Source organism: Narcine bancroftii, chromosome 6 (assembly GCF_036971445.1).
Source record: "Narcine bancroftii isolate sNarBan1 chromosome 6, sNarBan1.hap1, whole genome shotgun sequence".
NCBI classification, from domain to species: domain Eukaryota; kingdom Metazoa; phylum Chordata; class Chondrichthyes; order Torpediniformes; family Narcinidae; genus Narcine; species Narcine bancroftii.
This window is the reverse complement of record NC_091474.1, coordinates 156,677,688-156,692,089: the sequence shown is the minus strand read 5'-3', so window position 1 is coordinate 156,692,089 and position 14,402 is coordinate 156,677,688. Positions and strand designations below refer to the sequence as shown.

General features: G+C 41.9%; 1 protein-coding gene across 1 annotated transcript; it reads left to right on the top strand.

Moving 5' to 3' along the window:
• Nucleotides 1-385: 385 nt before the first annotated feature.
• Nucleotides 386-13,960, top strand: LOC138736630 (growth/differentiation factor 6-A-like). Its single transcript, XM_069886453.1, has 2 exons — nucleotides 386-896; nucleotides 12,822-13,960. Exons 1-2 carry the CDS (start codon nucleotides 572-574, stop codon nucleotides 13,721-13,723), a joined length of 1,227 nt encoding a protein of 408 aa, XP_069742554.1. The 5' UTR covers nucleotides 386-571; the 3' UTR covers nucleotides 13,724-13,960.
• Nucleotides 13,961-14,402: the final 442 nt, after the last annotated feature.

Sequence of the window (14,402 nt, the reverse complement as noted above, 5' to 3'; positions counted from 1 at the left end):
TGTGTCAGGGCAATCTGAAAATCGCATCTTGGTGGGGAAAGCGCAGCGACCCAACGCCGTCCAACCGTGGCGCCATCCGAGCCTCTGGGGAACATTGCTACACCTGCGATCTATTCGCTGTAACGGGGACACGGCCACGTGCGCGGACCAGCAGCCAAACCTCGCTTCTTTTTTCAAGACTGCACACTGGAGAATCAGGGATCAAGAAGGAAAGGGGAAAGGAGTATTTTTGCAATGCAGGATGGCGAATGAAATGGCCTTACTATTTGAAATCCATTTGCGGAATAATGCTGTCGGCGTGATGTAACATCACAGGATTTCTGACCCCAAATTGTTAAAAGAAAGTTACATTACGAAAAAAAAGTTTTGCTGGGATAAAGTTTAAGCCAATCAGAAGCGCAGTGGGGGCGCCCTGCTCCGCGGATGGTTGCAGTTGTTGGCTGCAGCGGCATTCTCTGTAATGTAACCAAGTCAGCCATCCGGGGGGGAAGGTGAGTGAGCAAAGCAATCCGAACGTGCGTTCAGCCACTGACTTAAACTCTTCGGATCTTGGACACATAGCTCTTCCAGAATGGATATACCGAAGGCTGCAGCGCTCATGTGGTGCACGCTTTGCTGCTGTTGGGATTTCCGATTTGTCCTTGAAGCTGCTACAATGGGATCTCTTCAGGATTCCCCTTCTCAGGATGGTCTTGGTCCCTCATCACCTCTGGTCAGCAAGCACGATCGAACTTTCAAGCGCCAGCACATTCGCGCCGGCACTGTGGTGCCGCATGAGTACATGATGTCACTTTACAGGACTTTATCCGAGTGTGAAAGGAAAGGGTTGAACAGCAGTCTAGTCCGAGCCCGAGCCCGTGCCAATACTGTCACCAGCTTCGTGGACCAAGGAAATGGTGGGTAATAAATAGGACTCAATTTAATTGTAAAAATCCAGCTGCTTTGGCCGGGAATGTGCATTGACAATGGCTTGCATTAGGCTGTGCGGAGGGAATTGCAAGATTGCTTTCATCTGCTAGCATTATTATCGCTATCACTCCAGTGCTAATTATTTTCCTTAAACAAGTAAGCAGATAATCGGGCGAATGGCATAGCTGTATATTTAGATACAGTTTATCAATAGGGACGGATACCTTAACCGATTAACCTGATATCAAGGCAGACTGTGCATTCGGGTCACAGCTGGGATATGTCTTGAGGAAGAAAAGTTGATCCAATATTACCATAAGAATTCTTAGAATGTACCCAGCAGTAGTATTCCAGCAATTAAACTCTGACCTGGCGACAGAACCAATCGTTTGACGAAATAAAGATTTGCTAACGCCTTTTTGCTGCGCTTTGCAAAGCAAGTTGAAGGAGAACCTTTAATATTCTCATAGTGTTAGTCCCACCGGGGTTAGTTTCATTGCAGTAAATCCGCCAACCTCCGCGAATCTTCTCAACAAATAAAGAGGGTGGAAACAAAGTACGGAGAAAAGGTGAAGGATTTCACGCGGGTAGCCTCTCTGGACAGGGTACTCAATCCCATACATTTGAAAGTGTATGAGGAGGACCTCTTGACACTTAGAGTCAGGAATGCAGCAATCAGACAAGTTGAGAGTTGTTGCGGATGCGATGTGATGGATCGCCGTGTGAGCGAGTCACGGAGGCGAAAATTAAATCCACTTTAAATATATTTACCATGACTCCTGAAAAGAAGGCTCTTTGGGTCGTATGTGGATATTAAGGGAAACACAACACGTTTGCCTTTTAATTATTCGTAATTACACAAACCGCAGTCAGCAGCTCGAATCAGGTAGAATCACAGTTCGAAGGAGTGGCGATTTTGAGAAGAAAATGATTGTTTCCGTTATCAGGCCCATAAACACCGGGCAAGATAAGCGATAACGTTGAGATCATTTCGTCAGATTATGTAAAAGGGCCCCCTGTTGTCTCCCATGAAACTGCGCCGACTTCCGTTGATTTAAATAAAATCTGAAAATCCTGGAAATATGCTTCAGGGCCGCCCAAAACTTGAAAGGAAAGGCGCTTAACGGCTGAAGTCTCATGCGTACAGATGTTTGTAGTGTGTTCCAGGCTCTCAAGCACTTGTCTTCTCTTTCATTGTTTCTGTGTCCGTTGGTTATCTGGTTAACAGGAATACTGCGGGTACATTGGCTTTTTAACTGAAACTTTAACTGGGGTACCATCTGGGTTTTATTAATCTCTGCTGGGGAACCATTAGAACACGCAGCAATGAAACTGACTAATTTCAGACGGAAATATTGTTTTATTGTATCCCTCTGTGGACACGCGTTTCCAATTCTTAACGGTTAAATAATCAATCTATAAGAACATTGAAGCAATGTTGGTGTCGGAGTGGCGGTTAACGGCCTCCACTACAGAACTAACAAAAATCTTGTTCGGGGCAATCTGATTTTAATACAAGTGCGCGTTGAAGAGTGTTGATAACACACCTCTCCAGATGACAAACACGGTCGCTGGGCTCTGTTTGTAAGGCGGCCAAAATATGTATTTATCTTAACAGTACTTTGGAGGCCACGAGTAACACTGAGTTGAAAGGTTGTTTGGGGAAATCGCTGGACGCTCATAAGGAGAGACTTGATTGATTCCTGCATCTAACTTCCAGGGACGAAGGGTGTCAGAACCATCTATGATATTAACCCAGCGAGAAGATGGATGCCTTGCGCACAATTTTTGACCAAGTAATCGTGCACAAACTAAAATGTTTCTGGTGAGATACTCTGATAATTGAATGCAATATTGTCTAGAAATACCATCCAATAAGACGGGTAATACAGTGAAATTAGTCATTGGAAATGAAGAGGGATAATCCGGGTGAATGTTAAGACTGGACGGATAAGATTTCTTGTTGCTACTCTTTGCCATTGTTAGTCCTAACTATAGCGGCGAGATCGATGGAAAAGATCAGTAGTCCCAAAAAAAAGAGTTTGAAAATGTGAACAGAACCCCCAACCATGTATAAATCCATGCTTAATTTGTTCTGTTAGGATGCTCTCCTCTAAATGCAGATTTACGTGCCATATTGTTGGCTAATAGCATTCCCTTTGACAACAACCCTGTCACAGAGCGCATTAAACTGGACAAACCATATTTGATAGCAGGCGATATTTCCATATCAAAACATAGCCAGAAATCCATAAGTCAAACATGACACCAATAAGAATATTAAGCCACTTGTCATTTGTTTAGGCCATGTCAAAGCAAAGCATCATTCGTTCCTTCTTTGTGGGTACTACTATATGCCCAGCCTGAAGTTGAATGAAGATCTCGGTAGTCAGGAGACCAAACCCCATTCATAACATCTGACATTTCCGATGCAAATTCAAGCAGAGTATGTGCAAACATTCAGGAGCTCGGTTGTAAAACTGCTGCGGTTTTAGTATATCTGGGTATATATCACATACACTATGAAAACTTTTAAATGGGAAACCGCGATCTACATCTAACTGGATTTTAGATTTCAAGGAGGAATTTCAATAATCATTATTGCAGTTTTGTCAACTTCGGGTCACAAAAGGGTTGGACAAACAAACGATTCCCCCCACAACTGTTCCACGTGGCCTTTCGAATTATTTGTCATTCCCATTCTATCACGGACAGCCATCGTTCTGTTACATGCATATGATTTAATTCGTAGCCGAAGTACTTTCTTGAAAGTTAATCCGGTCCTAAAATTCGTCCGTAAATAACAAAGTAATTTACTTAAAGTTAAAGGATCCATTATTGTCACGTAATGCTACATTTAGAATGTAACATTCTTTAATTTATGTCTAAAGTAAGGCAGACAGAGAGTCGCCACTTTGTCCAGCGTCCCCTCACAGAAACCTACAGCCCCTGGTGTTCCTTGGCGATCTCCCCTCCTGACCAGGCCTGAGCCTGCTTCGTTTCCGAGATCAGGCGTATTCAGGCTATCTCTAGTAAGTGATATAGCACCTTTCTAGAGCACAGAGCATCTAAAATAGTTTTCCAGTAAAGTAACTACTTTCTTTGAGGCGACGTTATTATTGTGACGTGGGAAACAAGTCATAAGGATTATGATCCGAGCAATGTTTTTGAAAAGGTAAGGGTGAAAACGGATGGGCGAGAAGCCCAATAATACAACAAAGATGGTGCTACCGATAACACGCTGGAATTATTAAACAGACTTGGACAATGTAGTCCACTGAAGTATTTTTTTCTAAATAGGTCGAATATCTGGAATATAATCAATCTAGACACTGCTTCTGGATGATGTAATTCCGGACGAGAGGTAATGGGGAAATACGACTTCCAATAAATAAGCTGTTACGGCGCACCAACGTAAAACAGGCCGACTGATAAGCATATCCATCCTTGGGCAGGTGCCCTCAACTCACAAACCATCTATTTTACACATCACTTACATAAACGAATTTTGTGCTTTGACAAATGATCTGTATAATTGGTTTTTTTCCCCCCCAGTAAACCCTTTAACTCAGGTACAAAAAGAAGGGATTGGCTTGTCATTAACAAGCGTCCTTAATTCCTGTAACACCCAGCCCGTCACTGAACTGCGTCGCAATTTTAAGGTGAAACCCTTTAGCACATACCACACATCAGCCAAGTGAATGTCTCGAAGGTTGTGATAGAACTGCAAACAATTCCAGTAAGATCACAGCATGGTTACATGACAGGGAAAATGGGCAAGCATTGGAAATGATGCAGAGAGGAACTGGTCAGAAATATGTAACCATGGGGGACCAATTCAATACAACAGAATTGCTTTCTTTGGAAAAGAGGGGGTTTAGGAAAACTTATTTAGGGTTACGAGGGACCCAAACAAAGTAAACAGGAACCTGTTTCCTTGAACAAAGTCAACAAGCAGGAGGCATAAATTTAAAATGATCGGTTGCAGAATTAGAGAGATGGGGGAAATGCTTTCACCTGGAGTGCGGTCGGGGCCTGGAAATCACTGCCGGAAAGGTGGCAGAGGCAGAAATCGTCACCACATTTGAACAGAACGTGGACGTGTATGAAAGGGCTGTGACCTACAGGGCCACAGTTCGATTGCTGGGGAGAACATCAGGCAAGGTCGCTGTCTTGCAACCAACACAAGCATGATGGGCCGAATTATCCCATGATATTCTGCTGCACGCTTGCTACTTTTAATGTTAGAAATGCATTACTATAAGTAATTATATTCATTCACACAAAAACTTACTCCCCCCCTTCGCCCCCATTATAAAGAAAAACTGTTGAACAGCGGTGAATAAAATCCACATGAAGAACAATCGGGGCATTCATATTTCAGTGATAACCTGGCAGTTGACAATAACCTGTAGGAGGCAGACTTAGAAAAATTGGATGAATAATTGCCATGTTTTATTTTAATAGTAAACTACCGGTGACATCGTATTATGGTTTAGATGTTCTGTGTAAGTTTAAAACCGCAGAAAGAAGGCTAAATAATGAGAAATCAATTGGGCATCATCAAGGTGGAACGATCTTCATGACATTTCCTCAAAATGTCTAGTATCTGCAGAATGAGGGATTGCTTCAATAAGGGAGTTATCATTCTGATCCATATTAGCTAAACAAAGATTTGTTCGCCTGAGGGATGTTAAATGGCTGTAAAAATACGCGATTTCAGCCATGCGCTTTTAACAATAAAACAGACCTTAACCAAAGAACGAGAAAGCCGGCTTCCCAGCAACATGCTGCTGCGTTACACGAACTGGCGAAATAAAATAAATATACTTAATTTTACTTCCCTGACCATGCATTACTGAAATTAATTTACGAGAAGAAAGTACTGAGGTGACACTGGCAGGGAAGGATTTAAGGAACTGTCCAGACATGAATAAATTAGTATCACTGGGACCATGACCTGGTTATTGATTTGTTCAAACGTTTTGTTTTCTCCTTCTGCGTTATTTATGATTTAAAAAAAAAACATATTTGTGGCATCTCCCCCGTATCCACTGTATTCAAGCTATTTATTTTTGCTCTTTCATTCACTTGCCCACAATAGGGCTTTATCCATGTATGCTTTGCTTATTTAAGTTCCTGTCCAAATGCCCCTTAAATATTCCACTGAATCCTGTGACAGATTGTTCCAGATAGCAACCATTTTATGTCAAATACATTCCCCCTCATATCCCTTTTAAAACTCCTTTCTCTCATCTTGAACATGTAGTCTTTTGGTTTTGACATCCCATCAGTGGAAAAAGGATTTTGACTATCTTTTTCATATATGCCTCTCCTAGACTATGTACTTCTAAACAGGCCACTCCCCGCCTCTACCTATTCTCTTCCCAGAACAAGTCCCATAATCTAGGCAACAACCCACTGAATCTCATCTGAACTCTCTCCAGGGGAAGCCATCCTTCCTAAGGGACCAGAACTACACGCAATACTCCGAGAGCGGCAGGCTAAACAGTAAAGTTCCAACATTATATGACATTCTTAATCCATATCTCCGAAGGCTAGAACGCCATATGTCTTTTTCACCAGCCTATGGACGCATACGGCCACTTGGTATCCCACCATTTACTTGTGTATGTCTCCAATTGACTTCCAATAATGTATCACCTCGCACTTGTCCAGATTAAATCCCTCTACCAATACCATTATTTTTGTGTCACCATATTCTCTCTAAACATACATCCTACATTCAGTGGACACAATTGCTTTTGGTAACTTCATTTGTTTTGTGTCTAACTACATGAGTGTCAGGTCACTCATCTGACTGCTACTGGTTCCATGTAACCCAATACTACCTGTCGCATGGTCCGGTTGTTGGCTACTAAACCAGCTTCTCCACCAGGCTAGACACCTTGCAGGATGGAAAACAAGACCTGTCAAAGGGCAGACTAACCTTCTTAAAGGGTCAACAGCGCAGAAAGGACATCCCTTCCATCGAAGTTTGGCCTGGGGGAATTTCCCTCAATCTTCTTGGATCTCACCATGCGGCTGGATCCGGGAGGGGATGTCGAAAGGGTGGGTCTGGATGTGTGCAACCCGCTTCTCACCTAAATCCATTCACGTACACTTTGTTCCTTTCTGAGGAGTGGGGCATCCTCAAATCAAACTGACTGAAAGGAACCATCATCATCCTGTAAGATGGATAACCAGAAGAAGAAGAATTACATGTATCCCAAATTTTGTTCGCCAGAATGAAGGACGTCAAGATGCAATTAGAATTTCAGTGTTAAATTTAGCAATGAAAAATGTTGCGTTCATTAAAACTGTTCGGAATCCCAACTGCCACGCAGTCCGGTGAGCTAGTGTGCTGAGAATGACGGATTTTAATCTTAAATCCACATCGGTTAATCTACTTGATGATAAACTTACTGAACAATATTCCAGCGCACCCCTCCCCATCGAAACTGACAAGAAAAATACAAGTCAATAAATGAAAGAAATTTGTATTGGCTGATTAATTTCTGATGAAGGCAGCACTAATAACTAATCATTCTTAGTTATTCGCCCTTTATGAGACCTTGGAGTCGTCAGCTCGCGTGGCTTTCGAAAATAACATGAACAATGCTTTTGGAAATTAAAAAAAACGCTACACACTAAACTCGGAAATTAAAGGCTTCCGGAACATACACGCACCAAAGATGCTGAACTGCCCTTTGCTTGATTTGGAACCAGATGCAATAAAATAAGAAAGATGTAAGCGCTAAAAACCATAAACAAAATCCCGTAGCCAAGGTTCCATCAGATCATCTCGTCTCTGCTGGAAATAATGGATGAAACGTCTCAGACGCTTGAAGAAGGCGAATAATGATCTGGTGAATTTACCAGTACTCGTTATTTTATTTAAACTTACTTCCTGTTCTAGTACAAATTCAGACTTTAAAAGCATCGAAATAGTTGGCTAGAGCTCCTGAGAATGAGTAGACACAGTTCTCTTTGTCTGTGATGGAGGAGGACCATGAAAGCGGACAGTGCCTTCCACAGTCTTTCCTGGAAGGTTTTGCTCCCTCCAGATTTCTTTGAAGGAGGACGGAAGTGGCAGGTCAGCATGAAGGTGGAAACGGTCCACTTCTCTCTCGGGAGAAAACGGGGGTTTGTGTGTCACAGTACCCACCCCACCCTGCCAAAATACAATTCTGCTGCTATTCCATGTAGTAACTTTATCAGAGACGGGACACAGAAAAAAGGCTATTCAGCCCATCGTGATCATGTTGATACTCCCATTTGGATCAATGCTGGCCGCTCCTGGCCGCCGGATACAGCTCTGCCAGTCTTCACTCTGGAGCGACTTGAACGCGAGGAGGTCTTCCCTCCTCGCCATTCTTCCGGGCGGTGAATTCAGAATCTCTGCAGGCTAAACAAAATCTCAGCACTCTAATTTTTGTCCGTAAATTAATGTATCTTTTTGAGACATTGACAACGTAGAAGTAAATTAATTTGCATTGTCTATCCATACATCATTCCATGGCATTTTGAATGCCCTTGCTCTGAGTGGAACCAAAGATCAATAATATAACTGCACAATCGGAGTTTATTACAGAATTACAAAGCGATCCTTCTGTGCTGAGACCTTGTGAGAAGAAATTTTGATACAGAGTTAGAAACTGCCAGTCCCAAATGTAGAAGTTCCAGCGCAGAGCATTACAACAGCGTAGAATCTCATTTGTTTGCAGCAAGTAAGATCATAACAGATTGATGGCTTCTTGTAGTGAAGCAAGTTAAACGAGATCTTCTGCATTTTGGAAAGCGCTAAAATCGGGATAAAGAATAAAAGGTGTTGGAAATGTTTAAAATCGAAGGTGTTCAAATTCTACAATTTTTTTTTAAAAGAGCACTCAGCTATTTAGGTCTCATTTGTTGGAAAAGGAACATAGCCAACCTTACAGATCAAAGTTAGTTCAACCGAATCAATGGTCTGATAAAGCAAAACGTTGATTGGCACTTTTGCACTTAATTTTGGCAACTGCCTTATTCACAAATTTCTAGGCGTGTCCTTCGAATACACAGAAGCAACACAGTAGTAACCCAGATGAAAATGAACAATATCAAGCACCATAATGATTCCAGTGCAATGTCTGCGCCACAGACATTTGCATCCAGGTCCATAGACAGCTTTTACCGGGTCCGTCTCTCGAAAATTTGGCGTTAATGCTACAACTACCCGGTTCACGAGGGTCTTCATAGCTGGAATAAAAAAATACGGAAAAGTAAATTAACAGAGTCAAGGCAGCAGTGATATAATGCTCCAATTAATTATTATTGTATAGTTATTAAGTGATCAATTTTTAATCGTAACAACTCGTGGTCAGACACTTAGACACTTACCTTTAGTTACTTTATTGGTCAAACAGAGGACACTGATACAGATTCTTTATTTTTTTTTAATCAAAAATAGACACTTGTTCCTGCGCGAAGGTTTGAATATTTATCGATGAGTGCGTCCTAGTGGTGATGTGCATCTCATATTTTTGTAATCATTCAGAAAATGTTATTTAAATTATTTAGAGTCTGATTGGTGGCTTGATGAACAGCATAAAGAGCAGAAGGATGCCGATAATTTCCTCAGGCGGTGCAGCATTTACTGACTCCCGAGGAGTTAAATAATAACCACACCGCTTGCTTCAGTTCGCTTTGGTTAGGTCGGGGAAATGTCACTCTGTATATATCCCCCCCACCCCCGTATTCCATGTTGGGAATGGCATGGATGATGCGTGTGTGTGTGTGTGTGTGTGTGTGTGTGTGAGAGAGAGAGAGAGAGAGAGAGAGACGGGACAACGGCAGGAGAGGAGAGCAGTGTGATATGATCGCTCCTCCCGATCTCTCAAATACCAGTACAACTCAAAATCACGTCTCATTCTAATCATTTGCATGCATTAGGGATAAGAGATTTGGCACCTGCCGCCAGGAAATAGTAAATACATTCCGAATAAAATTTGAGAATGTGAGAAAATAATAACGCATTTATGATAGACCCAAAAATGTTTGATTTACCCTTAATGGTCTTCATTATAATACAGGAGTAGGATAACCATGAAAAGTTTAAAGAAGAGTGTACAGATCAGCAAGTATGGACTCAAACAATATTTATTGTTCTTAATAGGCAAACAGCCTTTAACAATTCCTTTCTTGGAATGTGCAAAATTGAGAAATTTGTCTCTCTTCCTGACGCTTAGGAGTTTTGAGAATATGGTTGCTTCTTATCTTATTTTTGAACCTCATTTTTTTTCTCTGCTGGTGAGATTCCAGGAGGTTATTGGGCAGTTGAGTTACAGAAATTGGCTAACGAAGGAAGGGCAAGGACAGGTCGATGTGAAGAGCAATTAAATCAATGGCATTGTGTTACCACTTGCCTTTTCAAGACAAGCACGAGAGACTGAACAGACAGAATAATCTAACCAGTTGCTGCGGTGTCGGGTCCACCGTGTATAGTGAAGCAAACGGAGATAATTAAAGGATGTGATGCACTTTGGGGGGTCAGTATTAGGTGTGGCCTATCAAACCAATTGCTGTGTCCCGGATAGTTTCGAGCTGTTGCAAAGAGATTTAGCATCAAATAAGAAACGGTGCTACCTTAAAGCTCTCGATCAAATCTCTGGAAATTGTGGAGACATGCTGAGAGCGCAGGAGCAATTAAATTGAAATAATGCGGCAGGTATCGTCAAGATATTGGTAATGTATATTCCAAATATATTTATGGTAAGGTTTAAGCAATGAGATAAGGTTAATATGGTCGAGCTTTCTCTAGTTATTTCCAGAAACCTACTTAGTACGAATGTGAATGCCCCCCAATCACCTTTAAATATCTCTTTGGCCTGTGCTTCCCCCGCCCCCACCCACCCCACCCCTCCCTGGCCTTTCCTTCCTTCTCCCCCAGATTCTTTGTTCAGGCGCCTGTCTGCTTTTTGCTCATACTGTACCAGGTCCGAAACGTCGGTAATATACTCCTATTACCTGCTGCATTCCCTGGTATTTCTGTATTTTTACCACAATCACAGATTTTCGTGTTTCACCCGAATTCCTGTGCGGCGGAATCGCTGGTGAACAGCCTTGCCTTTAGTCTAAGGAAAGGTACTGAAGCTGTTTGAGAAAGTATGCTTCATTGCAGGATTTCTGTAGCAATGATTGCCCCCTGACAACCATACTCACGTTCCTTTGTGGTAACTATGGCTTCAATCATCGATGGTTTTCTATTTGATGTCGTTTTGCAGTCCTCCTTAGTTCCAAACTCACCTGAATACTGCTCTGATGTGCAGAGTGAGTATAATCAATATCTGAGCATTTTTCTCGGTGTCCTTCGTACTGCCGATTTGGGCCTCCCATTTTCCTGTCTAATTAAACTAAAAAATGTTACACGTAATAGTCGCAGACTCTGCGCTTTCTGAACTTCTTGGGTTACGCTTGAGGTACCTCCATGGCTGGATTAAGCGAAGGATTTTTCGGTGGACAAACGAATTTTATATTTGTTTTGGTTTGAATCAATTTGAATGCAATGAGCAAAGATCTTCAGGTGAATTCATACAATGATGTTTAATCGTTCAGGAACAGTCGGGATTGCAATGAATTCACTCCACCGCCTCGATGTGGCGTCCTAATCTAAAAAAATGAACAATATAAAAACACTGGAAATATGAAAATAAATAAGTTAGCGTGACAGGGTGCGCCTTAAGCGAGCGCTCTCTCTCTCTCTCTCTCTTTCTCTCTTTCTCTCTCTCTCTCTCTCTCTCTCACACACAAACACACACATACACACATAAACGAACAATTATAAGGCTGTTAAATTGTACAGAGACACATTGTGTGCAAGATTAATGAGAGAGCACAATGCGATCTTTAACTTTTGAATAAATGTAATTTGCACATTATAAAGGAAAGTTCGAAAAAATAGGGGTACATAAATCAAGACAAAGATGGGAAGAAGGTTTGAATAAACAAATAAATGAACGTGATTGAATGGAATTATGTATAGAAAATATGAAAAGTACAAGAAATGTGAGATATACGTTAGTACAATATAATTCTATTCATCAGTTATATTTGAACCACAAAAGTTAAACACATTGAACCATACATTTTCGGATTTATGTTTTAGATGTGGACAAGAAGATGTTTTTTTTTTTTTTGCCCTCTACTTGGCAGTGTCCTAAGATTAAATCTTTTTGGTTTGAAATGAGTAAATTATTAGAAAAAATAATTGGAGTTAAATTCCCACACGATCCAATGTTGTTTTTATTGGGTGATATTAAGAGGGTTAAACCTCAGTTAAAATTGAATTTGTTCCAAGCGAAATTTGTAAAAATTGCTTTGGCAATAGCTACAAAATGTATTGCAATAACTTGGAAGTCGTGTATAGATTTGGGGGTGGAGAGATGGCATTCAGAAGTTCGGAGTTGCATACCACTTGAAAAAAATACTTATAGTTTAAGAGATAAATATCATATATTTTGCAAAAATATGGAACCCATATTTATAAAGTGTTGGTATGAATATTTAAATGAAACACTGACATACCCTTTCTCCTAAAACAGGTCTCTGTACACTATAAAACGTTTTACAGTATGGAGTGGTTCTGTTGAGGGTCTCTTGTCCTATATCTTTTTTCTCTTCTGTCATCTTTTATAAGGGGTTAGAGGGGGGAGAGAGGGATGGGGCTAATGTTTTTTTTCTTTTTATTTATATACCACATTTTTGTAAAAGATTTGTAAACTATTAAAAAATGTTTTTGTGGTTTTAAAATGTATAAATAAAATTTTAGAAGTATCATTTGCACGATTCAGTTTGCCACATTGTTTTCCTTGCCCGTTGCTTCAGCTTTCCCCTATACCTTTTGACTTTAATTTCTCGACTTTTTTTTTTCTCAGACGGAACTTCTCTTGAGAAGAAACAGAGATATCTGTTTGATATTTCCAAACTGCCAGATACCGAGGAGCTTGTAGGAGCCGAGCTGCGGATTTTCCGAAAGATGCCCGGAGATCTACATGCAGCGCTCTCCGTGGGAGGCAGTATGTATCGGATTTTCCTCTATTCCTGTCAGGAGATGGGGGCTTACCCAGTGAAACGGCTCGATTCGAGGACAGTTGACATATTGGATGTCGATTCATCTAAATGGCAAGTATTCGATGTGTGGGAATTAATGAAAAGCCACATTACTGCCAACCCACTGTGTTTAGATGTGGAAATCATTTCCGATTACTCCCAGAACGCTTTAGATCCGAGACTTTTGGGATTCAATCGCTCTGATCTCCAGCCCCAGGAAAAAGCCTTGTTGGTGGCGTTCAGCAACACCAAGAAAAGGGAAAACCTCTTTCGGGAAATCAGAGAGAAGATCAGATCACTGGGTGGGTCGGATTCACCACAATCCAGCCGTGAAGCCAGTGTCAAGCGCCGCAGGAAAAGGAGGACTGCATTCTCCAGCAGGTCCAACAGAGGAAGCGGGAAAAAAGCCAGGTCGCGATGTAGCAAGAAACCCCTTCATGTCAACTTCAAGGAGTTGGGCTGGGACGATTGGATCATCGCGCCTTTAGATTATGAGGCATATCATTGTGAAGGGATCTGCGACTTCCCGCTCAGATCCCACCTCGAACCTACCAACCACGCCATTATACAGACGCTGATGAACTCCATGGATCCCGAGTCCACGCCGCCCAGTTGTTGTGTCCCATCTAAACTTAGCCCCATCAGCATATTGTATATCGACTCGGGCAACAATGTGGTTTATAAGCAATACGAAGACATGGTGGTGGAATCGTGCGGGTGCAGGTAGCGCCTTGACACCCGTCCTCCAATCTGCTCTTGCGTGAAGCTAAATACTGCAGCGGGATGATCAACGCAAAGGCGCCCACATACTCTCAAGTGCATCTCAGCGAGGTGCTGCCACGGGAGGATCGCCCTTGGCCAGAGTGAATGGCCATTTCCTAGGCCCAAGTCACTGCATCAAATCGGCGAAAGATCCAACAATCTAAGGCTTCATCGTTTTGTGAATTGGATTATGAGCTGTACTAAATACACCTATGTTCTTAATTTGAAATTAAGATGGAGGACTGACCCGCATGCATCAGTCCATGCCTACATTTAAAAAAAATCAAAACCTCCAGCGATGGGTGCTGACAGGTTGGGAAGTTCACTTAAACGTAAAATCCGTACCGTCTGCTATTTCTGTAGCGTGACTTAGTGCGCGCATTCACTCATTATTTGCAATCTGATCATCGAACTGGGGCATCCCTGCTGTAACGAAGCAGCGGCCGATCTGGTTTTGATCATTATTAACATGTGCTAACAAACGTGAGCCAGCTGCAAGCGGAAGGCCTAGACTGCAATCACTTAAAGGAAAGCCCATCTCCATCCTTGCCAAGATCACACATCTGCCTATCGCAGATTAACCCTTCCAGGAAAGAGAAGAGGCAGCGATGAATGTCCCTCTCCCACTCACCCCATGTGCTCCC

What these genes read in the sequence shown, in the direction of transcription:
- LOC138736630 (XM_069886453.1), top strand. Translation starts at nt 572, where the DNA reads ATGGATATACCGAAGGCTGCAGCGCTCATGTGGTGCACGCTTTGCTGC. An exon ending in CTTCGTGGACCAAGGAAATG is followed by an intron (nt 897 to 12,821) that starts GTGGGTAATAAA and finishes TTTTTTTCTCAG; the next exon opens with ACGGAACTTCTCTTGAGAAG.